The sequence below is a fragment of the Eucyclogobius newberryi genome, unplaced genomic scaffold (genome assembly GCF_026437365.1).
Source record: "Eucyclogobius newberryi isolate DKJ021-1_F unplaced genomic scaffold, fEucNew1.0.hap1 SCAF_22, whole genome shotgun sequence".
NCBI lineage: Eukaryota > Metazoa > Chordata > Actinopteri > Gobiiformes > Gobiidae > Eucyclogobius > Eucyclogobius newberryi.
Genome location: NW_027315857.1, coordinates 14,849,328 through 14,875,069, shown reverse-complemented (window position 1 = coordinate 14,875,069; position 25,742 = coordinate 14,849,328). Strand labels below are relative to the sequence as shown.

General features: G+C 43.3%; 2 protein-coding genes across 4 annotated transcripts in view; both read left to right on the top strand.

The window, feature by feature from the left end:
• The window catches only part of rgs12a (regulator of G protein signaling 12a), a 31,620-nt gene extending 26,546 nt beyond the window's left edge, over nucleotides 1-5,074 (top strand). For all 3 annotated transcript variants that reach the window (XM_072458593.1, XM_072458595.1, XM_072458594.1), the window contains one exon: nucleotides 4,779-5,074. In XM_072458593.1, the coding sequence (XP_072314694.1) occupies nucleotides 4,779-5,068 (290 nt within the window). In that variant the 3' untranslated portion in view covers nucleotides 5,069-5,074. The remainder of the gene's footprint in view (nucleotides 1-4,778) is intronic.
• Nucleotides 5,075-7,697: 2,623 nt separating this feature from the next.
• LOC140372166 (hepatocyte growth factor activator) lies at nucleotides 7,698-25,651 on the top strand. Its single transcript, XM_072459447.1, has 14 exons — nucleotides 7,698-7,817; nucleotides 8,012-8,060; nucleotides 8,184-8,277; nucleotides 15,716-15,789; nucleotides 16,501-16,638; nucleotides 17,106-17,237; nucleotides 18,229-18,339; nucleotides 18,634-18,808; nucleotides 20,151-20,248; nucleotides 21,532-21,781; nucleotides 22,231-22,370; nucleotides 22,647-22,787; nucleotides 23,610-23,752; nucleotides 25,427-25,651. Exons 1-14 carry the CDS (start codon nucleotides 7,698-7,700, stop codon nucleotides 25,595-25,597), a joined length of 1,836 nt encoding a protein of 611 aa, XP_072315548.1. The 3' UTR covers nucleotides 25,598-25,651.
• The last annotated feature ends 91 nt before the right edge of the window (nucleotides 25,652-25,742 follow it).

Here is a 25,742-nt window from a genome sequence, read left to right as displayed (position 1 = left end):
CTGCTGCTGCTGCTGCTGCTGCTGCTGCTGCTGCTGCTGCTGCTGCTGCTGCTGCTGCTGTGGGTTTGTTTAAACATTGTCTTCGCTGCTCTCACACGCCGCATGCTTTTTAATGGTGTTGTTTGGAGCTGTTGTCTGTCGCCGTGGATATCTGGGGGTCTGTCCTGTGTAGTTTCTGTGTTACTGTTGGGAGTCTTTCCTTTTTGGTCCATTATAGCCCGTGTTCCCATGACATTTGTGCCGTAAATAGTGACATATTTTCCTGTTTCTATATGTGTGTGTTCGAGTTCATTTACGTGGAGGATTTAAACACTAGTTTGAAGGGATCACAAAGTCAAGATGAATGGTTTGAGGTGTAGTTTTTAAGTTGTACACACAATAATAGTACTTTCTTACTACTCTTATACTTCTTATATACTCTCTTAGAATAGTTCTTATTAAGTTCAAGATCATTCAAAAACTGTTCAGAAAAGGTCAAATTTAGTAGTTTCCGTAAAGTAGTCACGATAATCAAATATCACACTCTTTTTAAGATAAGATCATCCTTATCTTACTCTTTTTATACAACTGATAACAACAATAGATGTTTTCTATGAAGTAATAGTATTCATAGTACTAATAAGAGTTGTGATATAGATCTCATTCTAAACTATTTGGACTTAAGTCATTACTTCAGTATTAGTACTTGTTCAAATTAGTTTCTAGTTTCAATGCTATTTCAGCAACAATTAGTGTCTCAATATACATTTTTGACATCGCTTCAAGGAAGAGTATCCAATAAAACTACAGTTTACATGTATTTATTGGTGGTTGGTCTAAAGTTCTGTATAAAGAAGTAGAGGAGGCCTGAAGTGCTCAGGGAGACATAGTGACACTAACTTTCCTTTTCTTGAACCTTTATGTGATCTAAATCCACACATTTGCAGATCGCCACACAAGACGATGCTGTGGAGAATCACTTCTGGTTGCTAAGTGCATTAGGCTGATTCTTCCCACCACTGGGCGTCATGGAAACCTTATCCTCAGAGTTGACTGAGATAGAAACTGTCACTACTGCTTCTCATCTATCCACCGACCCTCCTCCCTCTGTCCTTTCCTCTTTCCTCCTCTCTCCCTCTCTGCTCTCCTCTTTCCGCTCTCCCTCTTTCCTCTTCTCTCTCCCTCTCTGCTCTCCTCTTTCCTCTCCCTCTTTCCTCTTATCTCTCCCTCTCTGCTCCCCTCTTTCCTTTCTCCCTCTTTCCTCTTATCTCTCCCTCTCTGCTCTCCTCTTTCCTCTTCTCTCTCCCTCTTTCCTCTTCTCTCTCCCTCTCTGCTCTCCTCTTTCCTCTCCCTCTTTCCTCTTATCTCTCCCTCTCTGCTCCCCTCTTTCCTTTCTCCCTCTTTCCTCTTATCTCTCCCTCTCTGCTCTCCTCTTTCCTCTTCTCTCTCCCTCTTTCCTCTTCTCTCTCCCTCTCTGCTCTCCCTCTTTCCTCTCTACCTCTTACCTATCCCTCTTTCTTCTCCTCTCTCTCTCTCCATTTCCTCCCCCTCTCTTCTCTCGCTCTCTCCTCGCATCTCTCTCCTTTCTCCTCTCCTTCTACTCTCCTCTCCCTCTTTTGTCTCCTCTCTCCCGCTCTCTTCCATCCCCTCTCTCCATCTCCTCCCCCCTCTTATCTCTCTAGTCTCCCTCTCTCTTTTCTCCTCTCCTCTCTCCCTCTTCTCTCTCCCTCCTTCATCTCCACTCTTTTCTCCTCTCCCCCTCTTCTCTCTCCCTCCTTCATTTCATCTCTCCTCTCTCTTCTCTCCTCTCGCCCTCTTCTCTCCCTCTCATCTCCTCTCTCATTTCATCTCTCCTCTCTCCCTCTCTCCCCTCTCCTCTCTCCCTCTTTGCCTGCACCCTGTTCCAAAATAGAAACGAAGAAGAAAAAAAAGATGATACAGTGCGCTCTATATTTTTTAACACCACTTTATCCAAGAACAAGAAGTGAAAATGCAATAATAAAATTAACACGCCTCCAAGTTTTTTTTTTTAAATAAAGTTCTTGTATCAGAACTCGTCGAGACTAGAGAAGAGATCCAGACAGTCAAGCAAAGAGCTCAATTGCGTTTCTAATTTTGGCCCGTGTCAATCTTTGTGCGCCACATGTTCGTGCTGAACTAACGCCCCCTGCTGGGAATAAACAGATCGCCATAAATCTATTCAGACAAGCCTAACATTAAAACACGTGCACTGTCTTGTCTTTCATCACATATTCTGCGTGTTAATAAATCACGCACACCATTCCGCACCATCTTATTAGGCCTCCTCATGCAAAAATGTGTGATCCAATTACTGCAGCCTTTTGGGTAATGATTCTGCATTCTCCTTGCCGCGCGTTGCTTGTCCTTTTGCATTTGTTTGGGCAGATTGGGTGCAAATGAGCTCCTGATTAGGCTGTGCAAATTAAAAACCAGGCCGACTTCAAGTGCTGGTCCAAATGGAAGAGGGCCACGTGCGCGTTTTAATCACGGCGGTAATCAAATCTCACCTTCTGGCTAATGAAAGAAACGAGCGGCTGTCGCTGTAGTGCGCGGTTACGCCACTAGAGGGAGACATTACACAGTGTACTCTCCACAATCGCTTGACGCTGATTTATTATTATACGTTTTATTTACCTGCCGCGTTTGATTAAGCTGTGTCTTTTGACTTTTATCATGTGTTTATGTCAGAGAAATTCTATTTATATCAACCTATTTTTTTCTCAGTGGATTTTGAGGAAAGCAGAAAAGATTAAAGGCTCTTAAGGGTAAATGGAGTCTTATCTTGGCTGTTATGGTTCAGAGAGTTGGAGTGGCTTCACCTGTGGCCGCTTTGCCGTGGTCTTTGTTGTGTCTTGGCTGATCTTGAGCCAGTCTTATCATCCATCTGTTCGAGCTGCTGAGTGCACGCAGATCTCTGGCAAAAGACCCACAAAAAAACAACCAAAGTCGAATCTGTTTCCTTCTTGGCTGCTGCACGCTCAAGTTTAATGGACATTTTTGTTGACTCCTGGAGCTTTTTGTCCACATGGAGAAGATCTACCAAGACAAATTATAGATAGAGGGATAGAGTCTGTGCTGGAAATAAAGACTGTTTAGTTTTAATTTGAAAGGTTTTCTTTAATCAGGGAGAATTTGCACATAAACATCCACCAGCACAAAAAAGGCTAAATATTTTGGCCTTGAAGTTTCTCATTTCCACTAGTCAACAAGTTCAAATTTAAAAAAAATCTAAATATTACAGATGTGCCCTTCTGTTGACTTTGCATTATTTCTTACTTAGCTGCAAATTAAACAAATCAAGGAAAATTAAAATGCTCTACAAATGAATTAAAAAAAACTGCTCCTTTTCATATTTTTCAAACAAGTGCATCATTTGGCTTCACAAGACTAAGCTCCGTGTTGCATCAGAGCTCTGTGCATCATCAGACTTTACTACATGTCCAAACACTGTCCAGGCGGCTAAACTCTCGCACAGAACAGCATTTGAAGTTCATTTTTGGGATGTTGCAGGCTCGTATTTGGTGACATTCGCCTGTAAAAGGGGGTCAGCTGTTGGGTTTCTCGCGTTGTGTTTATGTGTCTGCTGAACACTGAATCACTCTGCTCAGCTTGTGGCGGATCAAGAGCTGCGTTTGAGTCACCGGGCCCCTGTGTTTAGAGCCAGCGTGGTCACAGAGTTCACAGATGATGCTGGTGAAAATGTTTAAACGTGTGTGTGTGTCTTTAGTCTATGTGGAGAGCTTGTGCGTAGCAGAATATATTTACACTAAATACGTGTGGGAGATGCAACAAACTGTGACGCCTATGATGTTAAGTTTTAGTCACAAACCTTGATGACTTCACTGGCATTGTAGTTTTGTGCAATTTGTCTGTTACGCAACTTTTTACAATTGTCCACAGGAAGTTGTTGTTCGTGCGCCCACACAAAGAGTGGCAGAGTGTCCACTTTGAACACCAACTGCTCAATATGCAGATCTGTCCAAGTGGTGTCTGTCAGTGGAAAGGAATACTGTATCAATTCCCTGAAAGAATCGAAATGAATAAAACCTTTATTATAAGTTATTATAATTAAAGGTGCGTTCACACTCGCATTGCATTGAAAATAGGGACTTAACTTAGTCTAAATCTGGGAATAAACTAGACTAAAACAGGACCAAAACCAAGTCTGGATCGTGATTAAACTGGGCTCACATCCCAAAACGCACCCTTAGAAGTACTTTTAACTATCCATCCATTTTCTACCGCTTGTTCCCTTTCGGGGTCGCGGGTGACTGGAGCCTATACCAGTGACTTTGGGCCTTAGGCGGGGCACACCCTGGACAGTGGCCAACTCGTCGCAGGGTTAACACATAGATATAGACATTACAGACAATTATTCACTCTCACATTCGTTCACTAGGGCCAATTTAGAGTCACCAATTTTGCCTAGCACAGTACTTTTAACTAGTTCAGATATATTTACAATACTCCAGTGGCTGAAATGTTGAATTTACCAAAAGGGTTCTTGGGTAACAATACTTGAGGACAGATTTGTGTTTGTTTTTATTTTTGGTGGCTTCTGCGTTCATATTAAATATAAAAATAGGAGTTTAGTTAGTAACTGCCGACTGTAGTTCATAAGCAAAGACAGAAAGTAATATGTATTTAGAATATGGACATTTTGAGTAAGAGTACTGCACTCTGATTGAAGAGAATATGTCTATAGGAATGAACTAAGTATGATTCCCGAAGCATAACACACGATTTCCCTCTGACTTGAATCCCTTGTTTCTCCACAGACTGTACGCCGGACACGACCTCGAACTCGAAGTCACCTGTCATCAAAGTGGACCTGCCCCAGACGGTCCAGGAGGTGATGGACGTGGAGGGCGTTCACCTGGAGGAGGGCGCGGCCGAGTCGGCGTCCCAGGGCGAGGAGTCCGAGCTGAGCTTGAGTTTCCAGGGCTACGTGGCCGAACTTCGCCAATGCCAGAGCAAAATGAGGAGCGTCCAGATGCCCCCGAACGGCCGAATCCCCCCGGAGGGTCAGGACTGCAAGACAGAACTGTACAAGGCCACAATCGTCTAAATGCAACAACAAAAAACTATACTAATGCACTTTTTAAAGCCAATGGCACTGTTTTCTGAATCTACGAGCTGCATGTAAAAAAAAAGCAGAACATTTTCACTCCAAAAATTAATATTAGAGTATTTGGTGTTGTATATTTGTTACAGATTCTGGTGTCTACATTTTTAGTATTGGGTGTAATTGTAATAGTAATGATTTGTTTTTGATATTGTTTGGTAATTGTATGAGCCAGAGTAAGACAAGAACAACCACAGAAGAAGCTTGAAATGTGTGTTTTATATTTTTGCTAAATAGATTTTAATAAGGCATACTTTATAGATAATCGTGTATAAATTATGTACAATACACCTCTATGCAGTACAACTCCAACTACAAATCAGTTCTACCTGCAAGTGTAAATACAGTTACCTGGACAGTTAAACAGAACAGGACAATAAAGTGCGTATGTCTAAGTTGTAGGTTGGTGGTGGGTTAAGATCAAAAGGTTTAGATCAGGGGTGTCCAAACTTTTTTCACCGAGGGCCGCATTTTGAAACTTATATGGAGCAGAGGGCCACAAACAACCCGACAATGTTGAATTTGAAAGTGAATACTTAAAAATGTTGCATTTGGCATTGTTCGATGAGCATCCACACCTTTAATTAGACTTGGAACATTAATAATAGGTTGTTATCACATAAAAATGCTTGAATTTTTCCAATTTTACAGTAAAAAGTACCGGTACTACATTTTGTCGTTTGGACCAACTTAGCAGGAAATCGGAGGGCCAACAAAAACTGGTCTGCTTGCTGCATTTGGCCCCCGGGCCGTCGTTTGGACATGCCTGGTTTAGATTGGGTGTCTTTAGATTATGTTCTTCCAAACATATGTATTCTCACACATTCTGGCCACGTTAGAGCTCACAATCAGATGAAAGGTTTGTTCTCTCTGTCTGCTCTGATCCAACGTGGGCCTTGCTTCCAAACATATTTTATTTTATTCTTAAAGAGGCATTACGTAACATGCTTGTCTCCATGGAAATTGTGTGTGCTTTGCTTTGGAATGTTCCACACTATGGCGTTAAACTCATTTCTCTTTGATTTATTTTCCCTGCTCAAAGATGCCCTGGAAAACATGCATTCTTACTGCGAGCATGGTCACGTGATCTGAAACTTGCCACCTGCTTGTCTCCATGGAGATAGATGAGTTTAATGCTACACTACGGAAAATTCCAGGCAAAGCAATAACTTGTTTTTTTTCTTATAGAGTATGCCTTATGACAGCATGGTACACATTTTGTTGGTTTATTTAAGTTGGACTCATGAAGGATTCAAAATTTCTTGGATATTTAACTATTTTCTTGATATTTTATGTCTTATAAATTCATGTCGGTGCCTTTGTTGCCTGTACTTCCTGTTTCTGTGGTCGCAGGCGGTTCAAATTGTCATTCATTAAAGAGCTTCAATGGTTGTAACTTAAACAAACCTCATTAAGTCTCATACTTTGTGAGTTCAGTTATTAACCGCGAGTTCACCTTGTAAAACGCCCCATGTTCACACTCCTGCATTCCTGTAAGTGTGTCAGGTACTGTCCAGTGGTGCAGAGTAACAAAGTACTGTAAGTCATTCTTAAGGTATCTGTACTAAAATGTTACTGTGAATACCTTTTGCTTTTACTTCACTACATATACTTTCTACTCTTACTTTTAACTGGACTGAAAGTGCAATAAGGTTTGAGACACCTGAAAAAATGTAATCTATAGTGACATCTTGCTAATAATACTGAGTTAAAGCCTGGGTTTTGAGCAAATTCAATTAAATAGATCAAAATAAGTTGGAAAATTAAGTTATTGACTATTTTCGTTGGCCAAAAAAGGCTCTATTCTTTATTTGACACTTCAACAGTTCTTAAATTCTGTGTGAATTTAAGCACTTTTACATTTCTACTCAAGAAACATGTCTGAACTTTCCTTGTATTCTTGAGCAGATCTTTGTATGTGAGCACTTGCTGTATTGTCAATAATTAACAATAATCCTGCTTCAGTTGAGTTTGTTCTGCCTCTGCCCTGCACGTGCTGCGGGCCTGAGCCTCCTGGTATTTTTAGCAGCACATCTGAAGTGAGCTTATTACAGCTGGTGAAAATGAGAGGCTAGATTAAGGTTTGTCTTGACACAGCATGTCACTACTGGAATGCTGACAACTTTCAGCCCTGGTGGTGGTTAACCAGGGGCCTTAAATTAGCACCACACTCTCCAAAGCGGGGCCATTTCCTTTCCATCATTGATTACAAATCCTTGGATCAGGTACAAAAAAGAAAAAAGAAAAGAAAACACATGTGCACATTGTAATTTCACTTTTCTTCCTGCAAATTGTCATAATCCTGGCTTACTCCATGTTTCAATAAGTGTGCATCCTTTTCCATAAGGCCTGGGTAGTGTTGGGGTTATACCTGCTGTGTACATCAGGGTGGTTGCCCCGGGACAGCACGCAGAGGGAGGAGGAAAGGATCTCCCCCTCATTAGTGTCCCGCCTCCACTTTGGGGGAAAAAACCTCTCTCCTCAGAGTCTGACCGCGGCTCGGCTCCGGAGCACAGCCGCGGCGTAAAGGTGCGCGCCGGGCGGGAAGATGCCTCAGCGCGGACGAGCCTAAATGACGCAGCGGGTTTGCACAATACCGCACGATATCGTTGTCCGGGACGGGATCAAACTTGCAGAGTTCCCCAAGTCTCTCATGACCACGCGCCGGCACAGCGCGCTCAAAGCCACAGACGTAACGTGACGGGCGTAAAAGCGCGCAGCTCCGGGACGCGTCTCTGAAAAGCTGCAAGGTTTCCAGCATGCTTCACCTGACTCTGCTGCTTCTGAACCTGATGGACGCGCACGCGGTGAGTTTCACATGAACCTCAGTGTTTCATTATAATACAGATTAAGATAAAGATTAACTCAAGTTTGGTTGTGCTTCAGCGTTTGTTGACGTCCAGCTCAAAAGAGGAACTGAGTCCAAACCGCAAAGGTCAGTTATTGAAGACTATTTTTTTACACATGGATAATTTTTTTTGTCTGTATCTCTGTCAAGTTTGAATGAGTAGTTTTTTGACATCATCGTGAAGAAAACATGTGATTCTGTTTGTGGCAGTTTTGACCACATCAGGGGAAGAGTGTAAATTCCCATTTCGTCAGGGAGGACGCATTCATCACCACTGCATCACTGTGCTGTCCTCAAGGCCGTGGTGAGTCCTTCAGTCTGCACTTTGTCACTGATCTATGCCTAATTCAATAACTGTCTTCGTCACCGCGGTGTCAGTGAAGCAGTTTTGTTCAATGAAAGTCACACACGTTTTCTACACCAGCTCATGTCAGGCACAGACTAATCATAGACAATGATATAAAGGGTTGAATTTCTGAAGTCTTGAAAACACAAATAGCTCCATGAAATCTCCAGTAAATATCAAACTTTCGAGACATGGAGACAGAATTAGCTTGTTGATTAATACAATGATGATTTGTAATTCAAGCGACACAAAGCAGTTCATTAGTTTCAGTTTTTTAAATAGCTTTTTTAAAATCAGTTTATCAGAATCAGAAAGGGTTTATTACCAACTAGATAATATGCAAAAGCTGAAGCCATTACGAGTGTCTGCGTTCTTGCGTAAAAGTACAATATGTGTGTAAGAGTACTACATGTGTGTAAGTAGTACTGGTGGTACTACTTAAGATAAAAAGTCAGGTTTGATAGACAAAAAAATTACATTAAAGCTAAAGAATAAAGTCTAAAGAATAAAGTCTAAAGAATAAAGCCTAAAGAATAAAGCCTAAAGAATAAAGCCTAAAGAATAAAGCCTAAAGAATAAAGTCTAAAGAATAAAGTCTAAAGAATAAAGTCTAAAGAATAAAGTCTAAAGAATAAAGTCTAAAGAATAAAGCCTAAAGAATAAAGTCTAAAGAATAAAGCCTAAAGAATAAAGTCTAAAGAATAAAGCCTAAAGAATAAAGCCTAAAGAATAAAGTCTAAAGAATAAAGCCTAAAGAATAAAGTCTAAAGAATAAAGTCTAAAGAATAAAGCCTAAAGAATAAAGTCTAAAGAATAAAGCCTAAAGAATAAAGTCTAAAGAATAAAGTCTAAAGAATAAAGTCTAAAGAATAAAGCCTAAAGAATAAAGTCTAAAGAATAAAGTCTAAAGAATAAAGTCTAAAGAATAAAGCCTAAAGAATAAAGTCTAAAGAATAAAGCCTAAAGAATAAAGCCTAAAGAATAAAGTCTAAAGAATAAAGTCTAAAGAATAAAGTCTAAAGAATAAAGCCTAAAGAATAAAGCCTAAAGAATAAAGCCTAAAGAATAAAGTCTAGGCCTCACCTCCACGCACAGTTTGGGCTCTGGAACCCATCTCCTCGAGAGGGGCTGGACGCTCCACTTCTCTGGTGTTGCCCGCGGGGAGAGGCGGCGGGCTGGTGTGGGCTTGCTGATAGCCCCTCAGCTCAGCCGCCACGTGTTGGAGTTTACCCCGGTGAATGAGAGGGTCGCGTCCCTCCGCCTTCGGGTGGGGGACAGGTCTCTCACTGTTGTGGCGGCCTACGGGCCGAACAGCAGTGCAGAGTACCCGGCCTTCTTGGAGTCCTTGGGAGGGGTACTGGACAGTGCACCGACCGGGGACTCCGTTGTTCTACTGGGGGACTTCAACGCCCACGTGGGCAATGACAGTGACACCTGGAGAGGGGTGATCGGGAAGAACGGCTTCCCCGATCTGAACCCGAGCGGTGTTCAGTTATTGGACTTCTGTGCTAGCCACGGATTGTCCATAACGAACACCATGTTCAAGCACAAGGGTGTCCATCAGTGCACGTGGCACCAGGACACCCTAGGCCGGAGGTCAATGATCGACTTTGTTGTCGTGTCATCAGACCTCCGGCCGCGTGTCTTGGACACTCGGGTGAAGAGAGGGGCAGAGTTGTCAACCGATCACCACCTGGTGGTGAGTTGGATCCGCTGGCGGAGGAGGAAGCCGGACAGACTTGGCAGACCCAAGCGCATTGTGAGGGTCTGTTGGGAACGTCTAGTGGAGCCCTCTGTCAGTAGGGTATTCAACTCGCACCTCCGGGAGAGCTTCTCCCATGTCCCGGGGGAGGTTGGGGACATTGAGTCCGAGTGGACCATGTTCTCCGCCTCCATTGTTGATGCGGCTGCTCGGAGCTGTGGTCGCAAGGTCTCCGGTGCCTGTCGTGGCGGCAACCCCCGAACCCGGTGGTGGACACCGGAAGTAAGGGATGCCGTCAGACTAAAGAAGGAGGCCTATCAGGCCACTCTGGCTTGTAGGTCTCCGGAGGTCATCGACGGGTATCGGCAGGCCAAGCGAGCCGCGGCTCGTGCTGTCGCAGAGGCAAAAACCCGGGCCTGGGAGGAGTTCGGGGAGGCCATGGAGGAGGACTATCGGTCGGCACCAAAGAAATTCTGGCAAACCGTCCGGCGCCTCAGGAAGGGGAAGCAGTGTCTCACAAACACCGTTTACGGTGCGGGTGGAGGCCTGCTGACCTCGACTGGGGATGTCGTCGGACGGTGGAAGGAATACTTTGAGGATCTCCTTAATCCCTCAGTCACGTCTTCTGAAGAGGAAGTAGAGAACGGGGACTCGGAGGCTGGCTCATCCATCACCCAAGCTGAAGTCACTGAGGTTGTCCGCAAACTCCTCGGTGGCAGGGCTCCGGGGGTGGATGAGATCCGCCCTGAGTACCTAAAGTATCTGGATGTTGTAGGACTGTCTTGGTTGACACGTCTCTGCAACATCGCGTGGCGTTCGGGGACCGTGCCTCTGGACTGGCAGACCGGGGTGGTGGTCCCTCTGTTCAAGAAGGGGGACCGGAGGGTGTGTTCCAACTACAGAGGGATCACACTCCTCAGCCTCCCAGGTAAGGTCTATTCCAAGGTACTGGAGAGGAGAATCCGACCGATAGTCGAACCTCGGATTCAGGAGGAGCAGAGTGGTTTTCGTCCCGGTCGTGGAACACTGGACCAGCTCTATACCCTCCATCGGGTGCTCGAGGGTTCATGGGAGTTTGCCCAACCAGTCCACATGTGCTTTGTGGATCTGGAGAAGGCTTTTGACCGTGTCCCTCGGGGTGTCCTTTGGGGGGTGCTCCGGGAGTACGGGGTCCGGGGCCCTTTGCTCAGGGCTGTCCGGTCCCTATATGACCGGAGCAGGAGCTGTGTTCGCATTGCCGGCAGTAAGTCAGACCTGTTCCCAGTGCATGTTGGACTCCGCCAGGGCTGCCCTGTGTCACCGGTTCTGTTCATAATTTTTATGGACAGAATTTCTAGGCGCAGTCAGGGGTCGGAGGGGGTCCGGTTTGGGGACCACAGGATCTCATCTCTGCTGTTTGCAGACGATGTTGTCCTGATGGCTCCATCAAACCCGGACCTGCAACATGCACTGGGACGGTTTGCAGCCGAGTGTGAAGCGGCTGGGATGAGAATCAGCACCTCCAAATCCGAGGCCATGGTTCTCGACCGGAAAAAGGTGGCTTGCCCTCTCCAGGTGGGTGGGGTGTCCTTGCCCCAAGTGGAGGAGTTCAAGTATCTCGGGGTCTTGTTCACGAGTGAGGGAAGGATGGAGCGTGAGATCGACAGGCGGATCGGTGCAGCGGCTGCAGTGATGCAGTCGCTGCATCGGACCGTTGTGGTAAAGAGGGAGCTGAGCCGAAAGGCAAAGCTCTCTATTTACCGGTCGGTCTACGTTCCTACCCTCACCTATGGTCATGAGCTTTGGGTAGTGACCGAAAGAACAAGATCGCGGATACAAGCGGTCGAAATGAGTTTCCTCCGCCGGGTGGCTGGGCGCTCCCTTAGAGATAAGGTGAGGAGCTCGGCCACACGGGGGGAGCTCGGAGTAGAGCCGCTGCTCCTCCACGTCGAGAGGAGCCAGCTGAGGTGGCTCGGGCATCTGTTCCGGATGCCTCCTGGGCGCCTCCCTCGGGAGGTGTTTCAGGCATGTCCCACCGGGAAGAGGCCCCGGGGAAGACCCAGGACACGCTGGAGAGACTATGTCTCTCGGCTGGCCTGGGAACGCCTCGGGATCCCCCCGGAGGAGTTAGAGGAAGTGTCTGGGGAGAAGGAAGTCTGGGAGTCCCTGCTCAGACTGCTGCCCCCGCGACCCGGCCCCGGATAAAGCGGCAGAAGATGGATGGATGGATGGAATAAAGTCTAAAGAATAAAGTCTAAAGAATAAAGTCTAAAGAATAAAGCCTAAAGAATAAAGTCTAAAGAATAAAGCCTAAAGAATAAAGTCTAAAGAATAAAGTCTAAAGAATAAAGTCTAAAGATAAAGTCTAAAGAATAAAGTCTAAAGAATAAAGCCTAAAGAATAAAGTCTAAAGAATAAAGTCTAAAGAGTAAAGCCTAAAGAATAAAGTCTAAAGAATAAAGTCTAAAGAATAAAGTCTAAAGAATAAAGCCTAAAGAATAAAGCCTAAAGAATAAAGTCTAAAGAATAAAGTCTAAAGAGTAAAGTCTAAAGAATAAAGTCTAAAGAATAAAGTCTAAAGAATAAAGCCTAAAGAATAAAGTCTAAAGAATAAAGTCTAAAGAGTAAAGCCTAAAGAATAAAGTCTAAAGAATAAAGTCTAAAGAATAAAGTCTAAAGAATAAAGCCTAAAGAATAAAGCCTAAAGAATAATAATTCTAATGCCCCATTCATTTCAATGGGAAAAAAGCACTAATACTTTTGAAAATACTGCAAAAAGTACAAGTTGTTCAATTGTCAAAAGTAATAACGATCGTAATGAGGTATAACTTGTTGAAATCGGTTAAAGCGTTAAGGAGTTGCAGAATTCACAAATAGGAACTTGTCTTGGTGATTCGCCGCAACATAAAACAATGAACAATGAATAAGTCAATGCCTCGAACAAATTTGAATTGTAACAGAAAACAAATTAAAAAAAAAAAACTGTGGCAAATAAATTATGACTAGTTTTCTTTTAAATTGAACAAAGAGGCAAAATTCACCATGGATTCATTCTTGGCAGGAAACCAAATACATATCATGACAAATCATTTTGATCTCGTGCCAAATACGTTTAAATCAGTTTAAGCCGACTCCCAATGCGAGGAGAAAAAACACTAGGAAATTATAGGATAACGGAGGGATACAGGAAGGCGTGTCGCGATCATTTGTTGCACGAATAATAGTCATTTAGTGCAGAGTAACAGGGCGCAGTCAGGTAAATCTAATTATAGTTCTTGATGAGGGATTCATGCAACAGACAAGAAGATGAAGTGATTTGAGCTGGAATATTAACCCTTTCAAATGCTCTGTCATCGAAATGTTAATACATCTGGGAAGAAGGCGACTGGAGGCAAGAAGATCATCCATGAACTAACATCGGATGCAAACAATTAAAAGTCTTTATAACAAAAAATAACTTATAACAAATATCAGTTAGTTTGCTTCTTTATCAAAAAGGATGGAAAACACACTATTTTCTTTCTTTTTTCCCTTCAATTTGTAAAAAGTTTAAACCATAGAACGGACACAAAACAGGACCAGAGAGCTAAATGAAAACCAACATTACAAATTGACACCGATTACAAAACAAAGGAAACACAATCATGACACAGATCAATTAAAATAAGAGTCCAGAGTTGGTCAAATTTGTCCTTTTCTAAATTAAATGTTAGTTTTTACATTTCTCTTATGTCCGTTACGATGTTCGTCCAGTCCTTGATCGTCGGCGATGTTTGTGTCGACCATTTTGTTGTGATGGCCTTTTTTCCCGCTGACAAAAGTACATTCCAGAGGTATTCATTGTGTCCATGGCAGGAGTTTTGAGGCCCAAATACGGAAAACATACTATTTTCTAGCCTCAAATTAGGATCTGAGCTTGACAAAAGGCATCATTTGTGGTTATTTGTAGGATTTTGCCCTCATTACGTCATAAGGCGCTGGTACAGCTGGCAGCCCGGTGTAAACGCTCTCTCGTCTTTCTCACACTTATTGTGCTTTATCTCCTATATTTTGTAAATATAGTTAGTATATTTTTTCTATTTTACTGTACGATAGGGACACGCGCTGGAATAGTTTTTTAATTCAACTGTTTTTGACTCTTTCGGCTGGATTTGAGCGTTTTTCGTTGCGTTCGTTGCGTTGTTGTGACGTGAGCTAGCTCTGAGCGAGCCCACCAGCCCCCCCCCCCGCGCCCTCCGGCCGCGCTAAAGTACGGCGTGTCGTCGGTACACGTTTATATACACGTTTATATGAAAGAGGAACTTCACGAACGATCGGGACACGCACTGGAATCGCTTTAAATTAACTTGTTTTGACTTTATTCGGCTGGATTGAGTGTTTTCGTCGTGTCGTGGCGATGTGTCTTGGCTCTGAGTCCCCCGGCTCCGGCCCCGCCCCCCGGCTCCGGCCCCGCCCCCCGGCTCCGGCCCCGCCCCCCGGCTCGTACCGCGTTTCCACAAAGGAGGAACTCATGAAACTGCGGAGAACTGTCGTCTTACCCGGAGATCGTCACGTTATCCCGTCGCAATACTGACCTAACCTAATACTGATGTGCAATTCTGTCATATGTGCAATTACTGTGAAATTCATGTGCAATCTATGTGCTGTCGTGACACATATTCATGTGCAATTACTGTCGGGATCACATGCAATGGTATTTATGTATTTATTTGTCTATGGGAGTTTTTATTTATTTATAGGAGATCTTCTACTGAAAGTGTTTTTCAGACTTCCTATAAGTGATCTGTTCTTCTGTATCTACCTCTGGATCTACCTGCGTTGCACCAAATGAAATTTCCCCATGTGGGACAATAAAGGAATATCTTATCTTATCTTATCTTATCTTATTAAAAAGGCTCAATATCTGTCATAATCTCCATTTAAAATTAACACTTAATATTAAACACAATAGTAAATGTGTTTAAATCAGGCTCTGACATCACTCACATGTATCTGAGTGTTTTTACGTGCCAAAACCACCTTCATATTTTGTTACATTCTGTGGTTAATCCCAATTTCTCCATTGAAATCACATTATTCTCACTTCACTTTTGCCACTATTGTTTTTTTTTAATTTAAGATAAGATAAGATAATCCTTTATTGTCCCACATGGGGAAATTCCATTGACGAAATGTTAAAGGGTCTATACAACCAGATACTTGGCTGTTCTAACCCGACTCTAGACCAGTGACCAGTGTCGTTGTGCTTTTGTGCAAGACACTGTCCCCATGAAGTGTGTCTGGACAGTCTGTCGTTGGCGCAGAATGAAAGCAACGTCTTGTCTACATCAGGTCCAACTGTCGCGAGCGAAACTAACAATCTTGCAGCATTTTGTAACCGACAATGTCAATCTAAAGCCTTTGTTGTCAAGCAGTTCTCACATTACTCAATGCTGGATTTGCGCAAACGATTTCCCTTGAATTACATGACATATTTATTAGATTTCAAATAAATAGTTGAGATGTTAGACACAAATTGCAGCAAGTTGAAGCAGGCCATCCTTTGTATATACATGGTCAAATACACATACTTATACTGTAATACTACTCTGGATGTATTACAGTATGAGTTTGAAGCGTGAGGTCATTGTCACTTAGGTCATTATTCTGTTGCAGGGTGCAGGGAATCCACTAAAATAGTCAAGTGAATAATCATTTAATTTGTATTTTTTTCAGGTGCTCTCTGACTCATAATTTTGACCGGGACAGGAAATATGGCTTTTGTGTTCAAGAGCGGAATGATCCAGAAGGTAACAGTTATAAAGGCGAGACGAGACCCGTTTGTCTTGGTCACTTTGTTTTCTCACATGGAAACACCAATATTCTTCAATCTGCGCCTGAATATGCTCGTTTACGCTTTCATTTATCAACTTGCAGTCATAGATTTATATGCGACATTGTAAAAGTATGTTTTTCTCACACACAGACACAGAGATCTTTTGAGTTAAAGATTTTAACTCAAAAGAATGAGGCAAAACTTTTTTTCTACCAATTTTCAGTTAGATCTAGTTTGCTCAAAATGAAATCAGATTTGGTTGCAATATGTCGACTGAATTAAGTTAAAATGAAACCTGGCTCTGTTCATTTTTAGGGTTCAAGATAAGATAAAATAAGATAATCCTTTATTGTCCACAATTGGGGAAATTTCATTGTTGCAACGCAGGCAGATACAGAGGAAAAGGACAGATAACTTCTTAATAGAAGAAACTTATAAACAAGTGTGTTTTTATAAGAGTTTTGTAAGTTTACGTAAGTTTAAGTTTTAGTTGTAAGTTTACAATATATATATACCAATTTTACACATCAAATATCACATTTGTATAAGAAAATATCACATAATGAAAGACATGTAATACTTTTTGTTACATTCATGTCCTTAAACTACAGCTGAAGCTTCACGTCGACATGTTTACACGTGTTTACTCGCCGTAAACACACTCACATTACATTTTGTTTTGCAGTTCTCCACAATTCCAGACGGACCCTCGACCCGTGCCTGTCCGGCCCCTGTCAGAACAACGGCTCGTGCTCGGCATTTGGACGTCAGGAGTTTGAGTGCTCCTGTCCCGAGAGCCACGGCGGCCGGCGGTGCGAGCAGAGTAGGTGTTTCAGAGCGTCTGGACGGGTCAGGCTGCGGGACCCTCTATTCACCCACTTTCCACCGTTGTTTTTCTGTGACTTTACGACAATCTGCGCGCCACATGCTTCTCAGAGTCTGTTCACAGTTATGAAATGAAAATCATATACAGTTTGATTGGTTAACATTCCTCTGAGTTTGAACATTTTTCTGCATTTTCACAGCATCCTCCAAAGACAAATAAAGATTCAACCATTTACTCTTGTCAATGTAGCAAAACATACATAATATTTGAAATCTGGTGCGAAACTCAGTCACACATTCGCCTAAATCTTTGCATTGTCTGCATTTTACAATTGTCATGCTTTTGAGTTTGAAAAGCATTGTCATGTCATTTATGTGGGTCCCACTGGGGGTTTTTCTTCACCTCTCCTGTTTCAAATCACAGTCTTTTATGTTTTTTTTCTCCCCCCGTCTGCTCCTTTTCAGAGAACTGCTACGAAACCGTACACCTACGCTATTATGACACCGGAGAGTCTTGGGGACGAATTCACCTCCGCAATGTGGAGCAGTGCACATGTGTGGCGGGGGAAATAAGCTGTGAAAGGGTGTACTACACAGGTCAGCTCCGACGTGATTGTTTGTTTGTCTTTGGGGATTGGCGTGAAACAGGTATTTTCACGCGACGAAAGAAGCCCTGTTATAAAAAGCGTGTAAAAAAAAGAAAAGAAAAAGAAAAGCCACAACTTCATTCACTTTTCACACGCCTCATAAACTCCCCTCCTTAGTAACAGTCCCACATCACCTCACAGAAGCCATCCATGCCCAACCCTTTCTTTGATCGCGGCTCCTTAGCGACAGGAGTAACATGCTTTGGAAGAAAAGCCCGATTAAGTGACTCACGGTGAGTCAGAAGTGGTGCTGAGGACGCGCCCCGCCGGTCCTCGAGGTGTTCTCACTGCGCCGGTGGGACGATCACGGGCTTTTAACGCGGGCTTTTGATGGTGTCACGCTCCCCGGACTGTTCGGTATCAGCGTGACAGGGGATGGTATCTGCAGAAAGCGAGGTTGCAGCTCTTCAGACACGCACAGGCGGACAAATGTGTGATTTTTCATTCATACTCCAGGTCTAAAAAGCGCTTTAGAAATACATACATCCCTGCCTAGACTGTGAGGACTAAATATACATGTGCATACAACTGATGTAAATAAGAGTGTTTACTTTACCATTATTATTATTATTATTTGTCTTATGCCGGCTATTTTTATTTTTATTTTCTTCCCTCCATTTAAGATATGAGAGTACCTGTCTACAGGAGTTTTGTTAATAAGAGTTTTTGTTTTTGTTTATAAGAGTTCTTCTATTAAGAGTGTTTTTAAAAAAAAACTTCCTATAAGTTATCTGTCCTTTCCTCCTGTATCTACTGCGTTGTAACACCAAAATTTCCCCATGTGTGGACAATAAAGGAATATCTTATCTTATCTTCTCTTATATAAGCTGATGTAAATAGATATCTAAAACATCTTGTTACACAGGCATCAGTGCCAGACATGTCAAACACAGGAACATGACAAAATTGAATATTAAAACTGACATGCCTTGTGTTTTCAGCGTGTCGTTCCAATCCTTGTCAGAATGAAGGTTTGTGTCGATTGATCACTTCCACCGGAAAAAAAGTGTGCTACTGTCAAAGAGGGTACAGCGGACACGACTGCAGCTTGGGTGAGGAATGGTCTCTGCTGTAAATATAGAATAATAATAACATATGACTTCATAGTTGCATCAGTGTAGAGTAGTGTGTACGCCTTGTTCGTAACACTGTTCGATTAACAAGTGAAGACATGAGCCTGTGAAGTCGTGCAGCTGTGGTTGTTAACACAAACAGAAGAACAAGCTCTGACACAGTCTATTGCAAATGGAGGAAAAGTAATTACGTTGCAATTGATCAGTGTCTTCTTTATTAGTTTACATCAGGGCCGTGCTGCTGAATGTGGTGTGACAGTGTGGTTTGTGCAGAGCCTCAGACGGAGTGCTACAGCAGGCGGGGCGCGGGCTACAGGGGCCTGGCGGGCACCACGCGTTCCGGGGCCCTCTGTCTGCCCTGGGACTCGGACCTGCTGTACAACGAGCTGCACGTGGGCACGGTGGTCGCCTCGTCGCTCAGAGGCCTGGGGCGGCACGCCTACTGCAGGTCGGTGCTCATGACAACTCAAGTGCTTCTGAAACGTGCCGACCGTAACGTGGTTTAGGAATCGTTTGTCCGACTTCATAAGAAGGATTTAGATTATATTAACACACATTTGACTTTGATGAAGTATCCCGATAATGATATTTAGACTATATTATGTTTTATGATATGTCAGTCCTGCTTTTCTCCATTGTTTAGTCTTGCTTTAGTCTTGTTTTTTATTTAGTTCAGTTTTGTTTTAGTTCTTGGAGAAGAAAGGTTTTAGTCTTACATTAGTTCTTGTTTTGTGTCTGGTTTAATCCTGCTTTAGTACTGTTTTAATCTTGCTTTAGTCCATGTTTGTTTCTGGTTAAATTCTGTTTTGGTCTTATTTTTGTCCTGTCACAGTCTTGCTTTAGTCCTAGTTTATCCCTGTTTAATGCTGTTTTAGTCCTGTTTAAGTCGTTGTTTTGCCTCTGGTTTAATCCTGTTTTAGTCTTGCTTTAGTTCTGTTTTAGTCCTGCTTTGTCTCTGGTTTAGCCCTGTTTCAGTCTCGCTTGTCAATAAAATTACCCACAAAAGTAAAGAAATATCACATTATATAAACAATTATAACAAAACTAGATTTTTTACCAGAAACAATACTCACTATTTGATACATTTTTCGATATATCGCCCACCTTTACTTACCAACCCCGAATCTTACAGCAAGACAACATGCAGCGTGATTTTTGGCATCAGTGCAAAACAGTCTCCACTTTAGCCAAAAGGACGTTAAAAAAGTAAAACACGATAGAACAGAACGATAAGCTGCAGTAAAAACATTCATCATTTCACAGTGTCAGAATACTTACATTTTATATTTAGCATTTTAAATCTCATTAATCAAACATATAGCCTAACAGAAAACTCCTGATGATTCGTGAGCTCTATTGGCTTACATTTGAGACTTAATTTAGGCAGTTTAAGCTCAATCCTAACTTTTTAAACTTGAAATCAGCATTTTTAGACTTTAAAACATGTGAACAATTTACCTAATGACGAGCTACATTTATGGCAAACTGTGAATTTAGACGTATCTCTGTGTATTTGCGCCTGCTGTCTTCAGTTCTCGGTGTTGCTATGGTAACTTTCCTTACAAAGAGACCCAATGGCACATATCCTAAAACATCCCAGACATCAGAGAGCGAGATCCAGCTTTATCCACACACTGTAAATAAGGTCAAAGACAATGAAAGCAGCTCTTTGATCATTTCTGTTGCTCCGCATAAGCTCCTTAAACACACAGAAATGGCCCGTGCAAAGTCCCGGATGATGCACGGTCTTCACACAGAGCTGCTCCTCTCACTTGGCTCTCCATCTGCAGGAACCCAGATGGGGATAAGATGCCGTGGTGCTACACTCTGAGCGACGGCGCCATCTCCTGGGAGTTCTGCAGCGTGCCCTCCTGCTTCCAGCCTGTCTGTGAGTGTGGAAATGCTCTGCGCCTCATGTTTTGTAGGAAGTGCATAGGTATAAACAGATATGGAACTGTTGACAAGACTGGAGTACGTGCCATCTGGGTTACATTTAGCTGGCAGAGTTAATTGAAATGTTTAGCATGGGTTGATGTAGTGACATATGGACAACACTTGTCTGTAAAGTTTGCAGCGAGACATTCCGAGTCGAATCTGGTGTTTGATTGTGTTAGAAGCAGATTTTTGAGATCATAAGTTGTTTATTGTTTAGTTCAGGGTGAAAATAATCCTAAAGCAACGAGGAGAATTTGCAGAATGGCACTTTCATTTAATGTGTGTTTAATTTAATGTGTGTTCTCTACTGAATTTATTGCATCTGTTTCTTCCAAGTTCAGATATTTTGGTTCTGTCTGGCGATTGTAAAGTGAGGTTGTGCAACTAATCAAATTTTAATTATAATAACATGTTATTTGTCAACTCAATTACAAAAAAAGTGTTAAAAAAACCAACACTATTTTATCCTGAATTAAATGAACGCTCCTCTCCCTCAAATCCTCTACATTTACTGTGTTATTATTGACTAAAGTATCACAAAACAGACCCGACTAACCACCATTAACACAATGATTACATTTGCAGAGGAAATACATGAGTGCGTGAGTGGTGAAGTCGTTGTCTTCTTGGCACTTGTCGCGGTGTGAGAACTTGCATCACTTCACCACTCTCGCAGTTTGCACCACGTTGTGAGCGACACTAAAAATATGCAAGAGCTCGCTTACAACAACTTCAGTTTTAATTAGATATCAGAATTTGTGGAAAAAGTCAAAACCGAGATGCTTGGGCTTGAGTCACGGTCCTTCAGAAAGTGGAGCGTGGTTTTTGTGGTTTTTTAAGGAGGTGGGCTCAACGAGATCGGGGGACGAAGGCTTGAGTCAGGCTGATTCAACGTGTCAGGTGCGGCCAAATGTTAATGCAGTGAGTGGGCCCTGGCACAGGCGGGCCCCCCGGTCATGACGCCAACGGGATGCACACAATGCACCCGCTCCTGCATCTGCTCCTCACCAACATAGGATTTGCAGCAAAAACACTATCACCCTTCAGACAGGCCTGTGTTAGCGTTCCAAGGCGAATTGTGATAGCAATTTGAATGAAAATCGCTAAAAGCTGCAAGAAAACACTATCTTCCATGGTAGACTCAGCCAGCAGCGAGCTTGCAAATGTTGGATAAGTAGTAGCTGATCACAATTCATAGCCTGCATGTCAGATAATCGCTTTATTTCTCTCTTGCAGCTGCTTCGCGGGGCATCACGAGAATAATCATGAACGTCGATAAGCGGCGGAAGCCTAAAAAGGCCCAGTGCGGGAAGAAGCATAAGAAGCGCCTGTCGATCGCCACGGCCCGCATCATGGGGGGCACGTCGGCGCTGCCCGGGACGCACCCCTGGATCGTCGCCATCTACATCGGACAGAGCGGGTTCTGCGCCGGGACGCTCGTCTCCTCCTGCTGGGTCGTCTCTGCGGCGCACTGCTTCTTCCGCAAGTACGAACCACGCAACGGAGCAAAGTTTCAATAGAATGCACGATCGGAATTGACATGAAATGACAACAAAGGCATTCTTTATGCTTGTTGTTGGTCGTTTTACATGGTGCCCCTTGCAGTAGAAGTATAGTTCACCTGGCATGCGGTTTAAAGACTTTGACCCCTTCAGCTTTATGAACAGGCTATATTTAGACAAGCATTCAGTTGGAGGGAAACCTAAAAGCATGTCACGCACCCACATGCCCTTTACATAAGAATGCATACATTTCCTTGTCATGCCCGGTCTTGTTGTTTAAGGTCAAAGAGTCTCATATAAAGTTATCATAATGTAATAAGACGTTAATAACATTGTCTTCTAAGAGTGGGAGAGTGTCTATGTTTCACCTTTGGCTGCGATTGCTGAACGCAGCCTTTGTCATTCACGTTTCTGTTTGTTCATCCTCTTACAGCCCGTTGAAGTCCCAGATCCGCGTGGTGTTCGGACAGCACCGATTCAACGTCACGGACGCCAACACCAAAGTCTTCGGAGTGGACGAGTACATCTTCCCCAAACAGTTCTCCGTGTTCAACCCCACGCTGCACGACATCGGTAATTACTTGAACACTTGCACAAATGCGGTGAGTCATACAAACTTGGAGACCTCTTGTCCACTTTGAGAAACCGCAAGGCCCACTCAAGAGGGGTGTCCGTGCGCACAGCTGTGGATCCCGACAGCTGTGCCCCCCCACCCCCCCAAGCCAACAGATGCACACATCAACACACACAGTCATAGAGCAGTGAGGCGTTTTCGTGGGCCAAAGGAGTCTCGGAGTCTAGCACTTGCCATTTAATATGTTTTTTTTTGTTTTTCCATATTTGTCTCAGTTTTGATCAAGTTGAAGAAGCAAGACGGACGCTGCGTGAGGAAAACCCCCTTCATTCGCCCCATCTGCCTCCCGGACAAAGGCATGACCTTCCCTGACAACTACTGCTGCATGATCAGCGGCTGGGGATACATACGTGAGAGTGAGTGATGACGCGGCCCCAACGGAACTTAAACATCACGTTCAAACCTCCCACAGAGATGGCATTTAAGTGTCCTTTTTAAAACAAAGAATCCGTTATTTTTGCTGATTGCAATAACGTGAGTGAGTGGATTGAAAAAATAAAACAAACAAACTTCTTATTATCCGCCACAGAAATCAACCACAGACTTAGAAACTGCTTTGTTTTGTGTTTCTTGGATTGGGTGATTATTGGCAAAGAAGCATTACAATGAAAATATATTACAATTTTAAGTGTGGCAAAAAAAACAAAAACGAACCCTTAAAGTGCTTCTGAAGTTTTCTGCTTCTGAAGTTTTCATATTTGTCTAATTAGTATTTAGTTTGGTGTGATATTGCCTGTCAGTCAAGTTGCAGTTTGTGAAGAAAATGTAAAAATGAAATTGGCCTTTACAAGAATAGAGCTGAGTTCTAACAGAATCCCTCTGTGATGTCATCAATAAGCGACATTCTATAAAAAATGCAACTTAAACAACATTTAAACATGTTTCTAACAGTTTAACAAGCATTTAACAAAATAAAGCAGTTATCAGGTATTATAATTTGGCAAATCTATTATATGGATTTTGGCCCTTGTTTACCACACGGTTGCTAGGTAACAGTTATACCTCTACCTATGTCACATCTACTGCTCACGAACTAACATGTAACATTATAAACATCACCAAAATAAATCAAACTGTGGATATATCGTACACATGAGCATGTTAGTAAATGTGTGGTCTGACCTGTATGACTAGGTGGTAATAGTGGTCGCTGTGGTAACGGGGCTGTTTCTTGTCAGAGGCTGAGGGCTACTCCAGTTTACAGGAGGCCGGCGTCAAGCTCATCTCCCACGAATCCTGCAGAAAACCTGAAGTCTACGGCAACCACCTCACGTCCGACATGCTCTGTGCCGGGCTCAACGGCTGCGCTGATGCCTGCCAGGTAAGTCCAGTACAGTCCACTGATCCGACACACCTTTTAGAGTCGCCAAATTGCATTGACATAACAACAGCAATTGTTTAAAAGGATAATGACAGTCTATCTAATATTTACAGACTGTTTCCTGGCCTAAGTGTTTGTGGTCAGCAAAAGGAAGAGAATACTACCTACTCCTGTTACATTTGAATTTGGATCATAATTTACAGACACAAAAATCTCTTGCTGACCCCGTCCTATAACTAATTGACCATTGACCGTCCTTTGCAAATTGAAGCGTGTCCGCCTGTCCATCTGAGGGAGTCAGATTGCTCCTTTACTCTGGAACTCCTCAAGGTTTCTACTTTTTCCCAAAGATGTTTGGTGGTATTTCCTTACCGAGAAGAATGGTCTAAGGACAGGGGACGCTGGGACATTATGTCTAAGGACAGGGGATGCTGGGACATTTGTCTAAGGACAGGGGATGCTGGGACATTTGTCTAAGGACAGGGGACGCTGGGATATTTGTCTAAGGACAGGGGATGCTGGGACATTTGTCTAAGGACAGGGGATTCTGGGACATTTGTCTAAGGACAGGGGACGCTGGGACATTTGTCTAAGGACAGGGGACGCTGGGATATTTGTCTAAGGACAGGGGACGCTGGGACATTTGTCTAAGGACAGGGGACGCTGGGATATTTGTCTAAGGACAGGGGATGCTGGGACATTTGTCTAAGGACAGGGGACGCTGGGACATTATGTCTAAGGACAGGGGATGCTGGGACATTTGTCTAAGGACAGGGGACGCTGGGACATTTGTCTAAGGACAGGGGACGCTGGGACATTATGTCTAAGGACAGGGGATGCTGGGACATTTGTCTAAGGACAGGGGACGCTGGGACATTTGTCTAAGGACAGGGGACGCTGGGACATTATGTCTAAGGACAGGGGACGCTGGGACATTTGTCTAAGGACAGGGGACGCTGGGACATTTGTCTAAGGACAGGGGACGCTGGGACATTTGTCTAAGGACAGGGGACGCTGGGACATTATGTCTAAGGACAGGGGATGCTGGGACATTTGTCTAAGGACAGGGGACGCTGGGACATTTGTCTAAGGACAGGGGACGCTGGGACATTATGTCTAAGAACAGGGGATGCTGGGACATTTGTCTAAGGACAGGGGACGCTGGGACATTTGTCTAAGGACAGGGGACGCTGGGACATTTGTCTAAGGACAGGGGACGCTGGGACATTATGTCTAAGGACAGGGGACGCTGGGACATTTGTCTAAGGACAGGGGACGCTGGGACATTATGTCTAAGGACAGGGGACGCTGGAACATTGCCAAGTCCCCATGAACATTGTTTCATCTGTTCTCACTTTCGCCCTCCGAGTCAACTACTGTTATGATTCCAGGTGTAACAAAAATAAATTGAATTGAATTGAATTGAACAAAGAAAGGTTGGTAAACTTGATTGAGCATAAGAGTCTAATGCTGTGGAACTTAGGAGGAAGACTTTACAGTCCACTCACACGAGATGCTCTATTAAACATTCACTCTTGAATTAAATGCCAAGGGGTAAGGGTAAATCTTAATGAATAGCTCATGTTTTGTGTGTGAGTCAGCTGTTTGTACTTTGATCACTGTATGTAAGTTTACTTATGTGCAGGCGGCGAACTCATCTGTGGTTTTCCCCAGGGCGACTCCGGGGGGCCCCTGGCTTGTGCAAAGGGTGATGTCAGCTTCCTGTATGGGATCATCAGCTGGGGGGACGGCTGTGGGCGCACTAACAAACCAGGAGTCTACACTAAAGTGATCAACTACATGGACTGGATCAATTCAGTCATCGGCCGGAAAACCAATACTTGATGAACAGACTTTAAGAGACTCTAGCTTTTATTCAATTGATTGTACTATAATATTTGACTGTATTTACAATGTTATCTAATTTATCATTTTTATACTGTGAATAAATAAACTATGACATTATTTTACAAATCGGTATGGTTATTTG